The sequence below is a fragment of the Hippopotamus amphibius genome, chromosome 9 (genome assembly GCF_030028045.1).
Source record: "Hippopotamus amphibius kiboko isolate mHipAmp2 chromosome 9, mHipAmp2.hap2, whole genome shotgun sequence".
Lineage (NCBI taxonomy): Eukaryota > Metazoa > Chordata > Mammalia > Artiodactyla > Hippopotamidae > Hippopotamus > Hippopotamus amphibius.
In genome coordinates this window covers 13,319,076-13,329,299 of record NC_080194.1, presented here as the reverse complement: position 1 = coordinate 13,329,299, position 10,224 = coordinate 13,319,076, and the positions used below count along the sequence as shown (strand labels likewise).

At 39.0% G+C, this 10,224-nt stretch overlaps 1 protein-coding gene across 1 annotated transcript in view; it reads right to left on the bottom strand.

Moving 5' to 3' along the window:
• Positions 1-7,031: 7,031 nt before the first annotated feature.
• The window catches only part of CSTF3 (cleavage stimulation factor subunit 3), a 73,740-nt gene continuing 70,547 nt past the window's right edge, over positions 7,032-10,224 (bottom strand). Inside the window, exons 18-21 of the mRNA XM_057750634.1 lie at positions 9,223-9,376; positions 8,406-8,500; positions 8,199-8,259; positions 7,032-7,756 (exon numbers count right to left, since the gene is read on the bottom strand). Coding sequence (XP_057606617.1) covers positions 7,554-7,756; positions 8,199-8,259; positions 8,406-8,500; positions 9,223-9,376 — 513 coding nt within the window. The 3' untranslated portion in view covers positions 7,032-7,553. The remainder of the gene's footprint in view (positions 7,757-8,198; positions 8,260-8,405; positions 8,501-9,222; positions 9,377-10,224) is intronic.

Here is a 10,224-nt window from a genome sequence, read left to right as displayed (position 1 = left end):
ATTTTGAGGGTTTGTATTTATGAGTGCAAGTTTACACATCAGAGAAGCTTTTTGTTATCTTGAGTTTCGTAGGTAGCACTCAGCTTTTAACGGGAGGACCGCCGTGTGTCTCCACCCCCACTCTATCATGATCCTCGCCGCCCCATCTCTCCCGGGAGCCTGGGACCTCTTCTGCCACCTGGGTCGTTTTCCTTTCAGACACGCAGGAGTACCCGACAGCCACCCCAGAGGGAACAAGAGCAAGCCCCGCGCCTCCTCCCTGCAGGTTCAGACTCTTGCCTCTCTCACACAGCCCCGCCCATCCCCCCTGCAGTGTTTTGTGTGAGAAGGACTTTGGTAGTCTTGCTGCCTCCATCCCTCCACCCCCACCATGTGCTGCTTCCTCTCTGCCTGGCCTAGCTGGAGCCCCAGAACCCTTTTGTTCTAGAGAAGAGTTATTTGATTTTAAAAAGCTTAATCCTTCATACAAAAGTACTTCTGAGCCTGGGTAATAGCAGTTATGGGATCTAGAGAAAGGAAAGCTCTTTAAGTTAAGGAAGATTATTTTTTTTAACATACGTGAGTGTAATATGTGAAAGAAGACACATGTCTGAAGTTTTTACTGGAAAGTTCACTCTGATACAATACATAGATGATGGATTGGATTCGAATTCCAGAATTGGATTTACGTGTTTTCAGGTAAAATAGCATAAGCTCACTTATTTCTCGGATAACAAAGTTATAGGAAATCCCTGGTTTTTGAGTAGTATTTATCAAGGAACATCAGTGACCAGAATTCCTCACATATCCTGTTACGGAAAGGGTAGCTTGGCTCTCACAGGTGACCTGTTCTGTTAAAAAAAATAAAATGTGCGCACGTGCCTGTGTATATGTTAGACAGGGACATGATGTTAGAAGCAGAGCCATGAAGTGATTGGGGCCATCTCCAGCTGCCAGAATCACGCAAGGAATCCCTTCATTCAAGCAGCTGAAGGAGGGGGAGGGCTGAGGACAGGGCTGGGGAAACATCCACCCTGTAGACTATCTAGTGCCAGACTTCAGAGGAGTGAATGGTTAACACTGGGAGGAATGTGATTTCTCCAAGCAATTTGCTTCAGACTGTGCGCTCATATTTTTACCTGCAGTCAGAAATGTATGCTGGGTTACATGGCCAGAGGTCATATTCATAAAGTTTAGGAAAAAAATAAATAAAAAAAAAGTTTAGGCTGAAGGACAAATCCCCCCTGGTGTCATTGGAAGGGGATAAAAGCTCAGTAGGCAGGACTTTTAAAGAACAAAATCATAGCTTTTGTAGCGTATTCAATGAGGTCCCCTCTGGAACTGCTTCTGGAGAGAAGGCTGCTTGGCAGCTGTGCTCACTGGCTGTAGAGACGCGGTTCCGGGGGCGGCCGTCTTGCTTGCCTCAGCCTCAGTGTCTGGGTGCCCCACCCCCATCCAAGGATGCTGGAGAGGAGCATTACCCCCCCGAGAGGCAGGGTGGGTCTCCACCACCTCCTACAGTCATTTTCCCTAAATCACAAAGGTTCTTCATTTTGCTTTCTTTTGTAAGAGTTAACTCTTAGGTGGATTGTTTTTTTTTTTTTTTTTTTCCCTCATGGGTTCCTACATGGAGAGAGTGAAGTTTGGACAGTTTGAACTCTTGATGCATATACAACAGGGAGCTTCACAGACTCCTGTGGCCCCCACTACCTCAGTGTCCACTGGTGGAATTCTACAAAAGCCAGAATGAAGATGGCAAAGTTCAGAATCACAATATTCATATTGAATCGTTTTGTTGTTGCTCTTTGAAGATAAGTGAGCTGGTTTTCTTCCTGGAATCTCATAGGATTATGAGAGGGCCAGGAAAATTCATTTAGTTCATGTAGTCACTCAGGAAATGTTTGCTAAGCATCTACATAGAACTACCCCCTACAGCTCTCCCTCCAAGACAAAATACCTTTGGCATATAAGTTATCCTTTAGAATTGAATTGGTTTAATACTGCATACTGATTGGATCTGACAGGGTTTCCTGCCTAACAGGTTTGTGGAAAACATGTCTTTTATAGAAGTGCTACGTTTATTTGGCAATAGTACTTCACTACAGGTGGGTAGAACTGAGCGCCTTGAGCGTTGGGTCTGTATCAGCAGGTCAGTTAGATTTCTTCGATAGTCTCATGAATGAATGAATGAATGTCTAGAGCAGTAACTGCTGCCTTGTCAGCTCTCAGTTGATTGGGTGCATAGTGGCTGGATTCTCACTGTACTTTTTTTTTTTTTTTTTTAAAGCTCATTACTTCTAAAGCAAGCTGTAAAATGTGATTGTTTATGTAACCCTTTAAATATACTTCAGGTAAGAGTCACACATATATCTTACTGATGAATGCAGTGGACAGGTGTATGTATAGGAACGTTTTTCTCTGTGAAGAAAAGTTATTAAAAAGTTTGACTCTAGGCATATAACATGCGCACACTGGCTGACAATTCTGAATGGGTTATTAAGCAGTTCTGTTTTTGTGGTTTAATTTCTCCAAAGTCTTAAGATTCCTGGGAATAGAGGAACCTACTTTCCTGGTGAGTTTCAAGGGAGGTGTTTGCTTTCCAGGGACCTTTTGGCATGCCCTGATTTATATGTATAACATTTGTATTTCTTTTAATTTTGAGGCAGGGTGATAGAGTGGAAAGACTGGTAGCTGTCGAGAAACCAGAGTTCTGATCGCATTTCTGTTATGTGATTAGCTGGAGCAGATCAGGACTCATTTCCAGTACCTGTAAAATGGAAGGACTACACTTGACCTTGTAAGCGCCTTTCCAATTCTGACATTCTGTGATAAATCTGACTGCAGTAACTTAAGTAGACTGCAGTAGGATTGTGCAGAAAGTTCCTGATTTAGAGGAAGATCTGGGTTGAGTTTCTCCTCTGTTGCCTTCTTGCAAGGTTATGTGATACTGGGCCAGTCACTCTTCCTTGGGCTTCGTATTTTCCTCTGTAAAACGAGAATACTCCTAACTCACACTTCCCGTGAGGATTAAAATTGATAATGGATATTAGAATGCTTTGTACATGCAAGAGGACTGTAAATGGCTTTATTAGCAACAAAGGAGAGCATATAACCCTCTGCCTGTAGGTGAACATTTTTTATCATGACAGATTGATTGTTGGTGCCCTTCAGTCAAGCACATTTTACAGGTCTATAGGGAAGGTTTTCCTCCTATCCTGTCCCAAGACTGTTATTTTCTTTTATCATCTCTTCTGTACTAGAGCTGCAATCTTACTTTTCTTATCTGCCGCCATTCACTCCGCCCCAGTGATTTCTCCCCATTTCCATCTCTGTATTATTTGAAGTAAATGAATGCATGAATGAACAAATGAATGGGTGACTGAATGGTAGTGGATGGTGGGCTATGAAACTCGTATTAAAAAGCATTATCTCATTGAAAACATAACCTAAATAAAGAATTACAATGATGTTTGCAGCTGTGTCTTTATAGTGGGTTTTATATTTTATACCTGTTTTAATGGATTGCCTTTTTATTCACAGTATTCAAAGCAACTTCATGGGATGAAGGAGGCGAAAACTTAAGCCTAAAAGCCTCTATTAACCTATCAAATGTTCACTAATACTTTCAGAAAAAGCTAGAGTCCTAGAAATAAGTGTCCGAAACCTCAGCAGGCAGAATTTTACTTAAAACTGCCCCTAGTGTGGGTTTCTGTCATACTGTGTTGCCTTCCGAACTAATCTATAGGCCTGATTTGATGGAATGTCACTTAATTTAGAAATCAGATGTGTCTGGAGTTGGTAGCAATAGTCAGATTTCACCATTTTGTATTTGTTTTATCTGAACTAAACATTGAGAACCTTTAAGTGCAATTTCTGACTTAAAAGCAACCTTAAGGGGGCTTCCCTGGTAGCACAGTGGTTAAGAATCCGCCTGCCAATGTAGGGGACACGGGTTCGATCCCTGGTCCGGGAAGATCCCACATACCACGGAGCAGCTAAGCCTGTGCGCCACAACTACTGAGCCTGCACTCTAGAGCCCGTGAGCCACAACTAATGAGCCCATGCTCCACAACTACTGAAGCCCGCATGCCTAGAGCCGTGCTCTGCAACAAGAGAAGCCACCACAATGAGAAGCCTGCGCACCGCAATGAAGAGTAGCCACTGCTCCCTGCAACTACAGAAAGCCCATGCACAGCAATGAAGACCCAATGCAGCCTATAAATATAAATAAAAATAAATAAATAAATTTATTATTATTTTTTTAAAAGCAACCTTAAAATCAAAGTAACACTTTGCAGCATGTGAACTCTTAGTTGCAACATGTGAACTCTTAGTTGCAGCATGTGAACTCTTAGTTGCAGCATGTGAGATCTAGTTCCCTGACCAGGGATTGAACCCAGGCCCCCTGCATTGGGAGCGCAGCATCTTAGCCCACTGGGCCACCAGGGAAGTCACTTGTTGCCTATGCTTTTTTTTTTTTGGGGGGTACACCAAGTTCAATCATCTGTTTTTATACACATATCCCCGTGCCTATGCTTTTTAAAGTGCTTTCTGCTATAAGCTCAAAGCAGAAATCTGGTCAGACAGGGAAGAAAATTTAATAAACTGAACTAGTTTTTTGGACTTTTTATTCCCAGAGCCTGGTAAGCTGACTTCTGTTGAATATTTAAGATTTTACTTAAATCAGTAATATGGTACCTGAGTTTTGTTACTTAGTATGAATTACCTTTCAAGACTTCTGAAATTTTTATTAAATAAAATATAACTTCACTTGCTGAACATCATAGTCAAGTTAAGAACTACCAACTTTAATGAAGTTTGGGAATTGATGTAAAAACCAAAGTTTATGAACATGGTAATTATAATTTTACTATTGTGTAAATGAACTCTTAGTTTTATATATTAAGTATATGTCAATAGAGGATTATAAAATTACCAGATAAATTCATAATTATTGCCCAAGGTCAATGCTGACAAAAGTGGTATATTTTTTATTCTTTTCCAGTGGTACAATTTGATAGGTTTTATATTTACTAGGTAGCTGTATAAGCTTTTACTTTACTATGTGTGGCAACATAGATAAAACTTCTTGTCTGAAATTTAGTTCTAAAAGCCAGAGTTTTACTGATGTTTGTTTAGGAAGGATTTATGGTCCTTAAATTTTATCCAGTTCTAGAATTGTGGGGAGATGCTCTCATTGTTTTTGTTTTTTTTACTTTTTTATTTTTTACAATGAACTGCATATATTTGGAGTGCACAATTTGGTATCCCAATCTCCCAATTCATTCCCCCCAACCCTCCCTGCTTTCCCCACTTGGTGTCCATGTTTGTTCTCTACATCTGTGTCTCTATTTCTGCCTTGCAAGCCGGTTGATTTGTACCATTTTTCTATAGTCCACATATATGTGTTAATATACGATATTTGTTTTTCTCTTTCTGACTCACTTCACTCTGTGCTCTGTTTTTTATAAAGAGGAAAGATATGGATATCTTTTGGTCATTTCTCTGGGTCTAGCAATATGTATATATAAGAGCCCTTGGACATGCAGGACTGGCTATATATACCATGAAAGTCTGCACATAGATTTCCAAAAATAACTTCAGATTTCTAACATCATGCTACTTGTTCACTATGTTTATAAAGGGAATTATCAAACATTCAGACAAAATCTTACTAAAAACGAAAAGCATATATATATATATATATATATATATCAGGTAGAACATTAGAAAATGTTTTCATCTTAAGAAATAATCCTTTTTAAGTTTAAAGGTCATATAATTTCAAGGGGGAAAAAGTCTTAGAAATAAATGCAGTAGGAGCAATTATAATACACATAATGGCCTTAACAGTCCTTAGTAGCACTTTTCACGGAGGTAGGTAGGGGGATGTGGGTGTGTGTTTTCTTATTACAATGCTTATTAAAAAAAAAAAGTATTTTCCATGCACAGTCACTGTGGCTTTGTTTTGTCATATGGGAACACTATTACAGACAGTTACAGGTATTTGAAACCATTTTGTCTTCTTCAGTACGCTACCCAAAGATAGCACCTCAGGAAAGATTCCATATCTCTATAGTTAAGTTTCTGCTATATGGTACTACTTGTGCCTTTTATGTTGTTTTGTTGATAACCATGATATTAATAAAAACCCACACAGCTTGAAAATGATACTTAAGAAGATAACAAAATCTGAGGTAAAGGCAGCTGACTTTGTTTTGAGGAAATTTTACTCAACTCTACTGGGAAAATACTGGAGACACATGCTTGTGACCAACTTAGGTAAATATAACTTTGCTATATATAAATTTATATAAGAAAGTGATTCAAGATAACCTTTTTTTATTATGTTTTATAGAAATATTTGAAGTTGATATTTAATCACCTTGAATTCATATTCTAAATTGTGTACCCAAACATGTAAGATAATCTCTTTATAGCCTTAATACTTTTCCTTCCTTGTTTTTAGCTTTTATTCTGAATCACAATCCTTAGGCTCAACTGGTTTTTGGTCTAGTTTTCTAGAACTGAGTCAAGAGGAGGTAATGTTGCTAACAAAAAGCAAAACTGAATTCCTCTGACTTAATTTTTATGGTAAGTTTTTGCTCACTGTAATTAGTTTTTGGTTACTTGGCTGTAGTTTTCTTTAATGCTATCTTTGTTTGGCTCATGAAAAAAATGTTCTTGAACACTGAGCACCTTTTGAAATATATTTATGTGAGAGCAAGACAGTGAGTGGTTAAAGGAATTCCCACCCTTACGTTGCTTGTAAGGGACGTGAAAGATAAAATATCTCAATCCCCCTCAGATTTAATGTGGGGAAAATGCACTCATATTTGAAGATTTCTAAAATGTTTAATTTGCCTCTTAAAAATGGATCCCTCGTGTTTTCAAGTAGTAGCAAAAAAGACCAGGAAAGGACAACAGTTAAGTGTATATATAGTAAATACAGAATGACTTTTCCTTATATTGTTGACATTTATTTTTAAACACTATTGGCTAAATAACATAAGTAACTATTTCAGATAAAATCTGAGTGAAAGCAGCAGCAGGAGACATGACTTTTTTTGAGATCCTTTTATTTTTTAAAGGATTGTTTTAAAATTTTAAACTACAAAATCGATTCCATACATTCTGCCATAAATAAAAGAAACAATAAGGCAGGACTCTAAATAAGCAAACCAAGAACAGCTGTTTTCAGAAAATGTGATAAAATGCTTTACAATCATAAGCCATCCAGTTTTTAAAATAAAACTGTTGAAAACCCACAAGTCTTCAAGTGGTACATACAAGACACCCTTGAAGCGGGAACAAAATGTGGCTCTGCCACCTTGTACTGTTCTCACATTTTTGAAAACCCAATTTTGTTTAGAGCATAGGTCTGTTCCAAATCCTAAAATTCACACAGGTTGGTTGATTTTTCTCAAGAACCATATGATAGAGGCACCAATGACATTACAACTTTGTTTCCAAGAACCTTGTAACAAAGCATTGTCTCTTTTAAACATATGACTTAAGAGGCAAAATGAATCCTGGATAACAGTTTTCTTTCAGAGGCAGGTTTTGTGCCTGCCTCACCGAATTCGCTTCTGCTGCCTCGCTCTGTAAATGTCATGAACAGGGGGAACGACAGCTCCCTTTTCCTCATCTTCATCTGAATCCTCGTTGGGCCTTTTGACAGCCTTGGTGAGTACCGCATTACTTTCCACCGGACCATTGCCTTCTACAGCCAGCTCTGGGGCTCCTCCAGTAATGATCCTCACAGCTTCTTCAACTGCTGTTGAAGCAAAACAAAAAGGCCTGTTGGAGGATGTTTAAAAGTATGCCGCTGTGAAGGAATATGTATGTGCTGCTTTGGCTACTTTATAATTTTGTAGCCTGCTATTAGCAAATTCTGAGATAGTACTACCAATACACTTGAAAAAATAAAGGAAAAAACAAACAAATCTGCTGTTAATAACATTTTCATAAGCCAAACCTGATAGTGCATGTTCACATGAGTAAAAAAGATAAGCTTTTTATGACATTTTTCTTCATAGAATTAGAATGTGAACAAGCCTCTCTGTACCAAAGAGGGTTTGGATCCCTCCTAGGTATCAGTGTACTTCTGCAAGATGGCTAGTTGCTTTTGGAAACTTCAGTGCCAAAGAATGACAATCTCTCCTGCTTAGGAAACGACAATTTGAATTCCACTCTAAAAATGGGGCCTCATCACTTACTATTTGGTATCTTGCATCTTCGGAAAATTTCCATCAGTTCATCCACTTGTACAAAAGGACCCTGTTTTGACAAAGAAAATATAATCCCCAATAAACAGACAAGTTAAAACAGTCCTACTTTATGTTTCCCATGATACAAGAGAAAAAGCACACAGTTACTATAATTACCCATAGAGCAAATACCTATCATGAAAATAGTGAACAAACCTGGAAACAAATAGGAGGAGGGAGAAGTTTCATTAAAACAACTGCTGCAGGTGGTACTGGGAACACTCCACCAGGGACAGGGTGTAAGCCGGGAGCTGTAAGAGAAAGAAAAGTAGGAATTGAATGGGATGGAAGAATTTCTATACATGTAAGAACAAATGTAAGTAATCTGTACATAAATTACTATGTATAAATAGTCTATGTTGCTTTGTTCTGGACATCTTAAGATGTTTTTAGTGCTTTTTATGTTTGACCAAATTCAAGTGGGTGAGAGAGTGAAAGCAGTCTCAACCCCACGGCCATGGGGAGGCAGAAAGTGACTTTGCATAAGACAACCCAGGGGCTGAGCTAGTCAGTTTTTGTCAAAGATCACGTCTAAGCCTCACAAGTCATTTTTTCAGCAACCCCACTTAAAGTCAGTTATACAGTAACATAGTTAATCATAAGGGCCTTGTTCAAATAGAATCCAGAGTCTACTACCCATTAGTAAGTATAAACAATACCAAATAACATCACCAAAGTTAAGTTTCTAGGTGTGCAGGTAATCTGTATGTAGCAGCATTTCTGAAAACTCTTCTAAGTATCACTGCCAAAATGGGTTACTGCAATCTGGATCAATGAGGTTTTGTTTTTTTTCTTTTTTAAGACATTTTAAACTCATCTCGGTTCAAAGACTAGCCAACCACTTGTCACAGTGACCCTGAGTCTAATTATTAACCTACAATGGAAAGGTCACATTACTTTGCCCCCCACACCTCTGGAGTTAAACCAACAAACAAACTGAGGTCTCAGTACTGGATCTGAAGTCATGGCTTACGTGCTAAATGTCGTGGCTGAAATGGAATCATCTGCTGAGTGTCTGGTTTAGGGTATTCTGGTTTTCTATCCACTTCATCTTTCAGAACAGGCACTATAGAAGGAGCTACAACTGGGTCTGGAATTATAGCTGCTAGCTTAGCACGGGAGACATCCTGAAAATGCAGAACAGAAGAATCCTAAACCTGAAAAAGGGACTTACAGAGTATAACTGTGCAATTCTACAGTCTTGAAGATACACCGTGAATAACTGGGTTAAAACCATAGAGAGAATGGAGAAAGAGAAGCGAGAACTTCCATGGTAGTAAAGACTGTTAAATACTCAACAAGGAAAGCTTAAAGGCTCTAAAGAATCATTAGACTCGGTGTCGCCAGGTAGGACATTTGTAGGCTAGATACAAGCTTTTGTAGGTAATACATACCAGGTAGGGGTGGGGTAATTTGGAAGAAAATCTGCAGTTTTAGATATTTTCCTGCTATCTCCCTTCCACTAAAATTGAACATCTTCTATCAGGTTCTCTAAGTGAAGAAGCTGGATTAAGTAAGGTGCTGTTTCATGAAACCTGACATAAAGCTTATCATCACATTAGTTTATAAGATTTTGCTAATGAAATGAAAAATTATTCCCAACATACTGTTACCGGGGAGAAGGAATGTTTGTTCAACAACCACCATTTGTCAATTTTTGCCATTTATTCCCTCTTTGAGGAGGCAGATAGTAACACCTCCATTTTATAGAAGGGACTGATGCTCAAAGAGGTTCTGCTATCTCCAAGGTCAGATGGCTAAGAAGTAGAGAGAGGATTTGAGAGCACAGGCTTCTCTGACCTCACACCCATCCAGTCTTCTTTTCAGTGTCCCAGCAATGCCTTCCAGGGCTGAGAGCAACCCTCTGAGATATGTCAAAGGGAGCAACATGCTACCTATTAAAGAGGCCCTATCCCAGGGACGTTCCTCTGCTACAGATAACCCCTGTCAATCTGTCTAGAACCAAAAGAGCCTC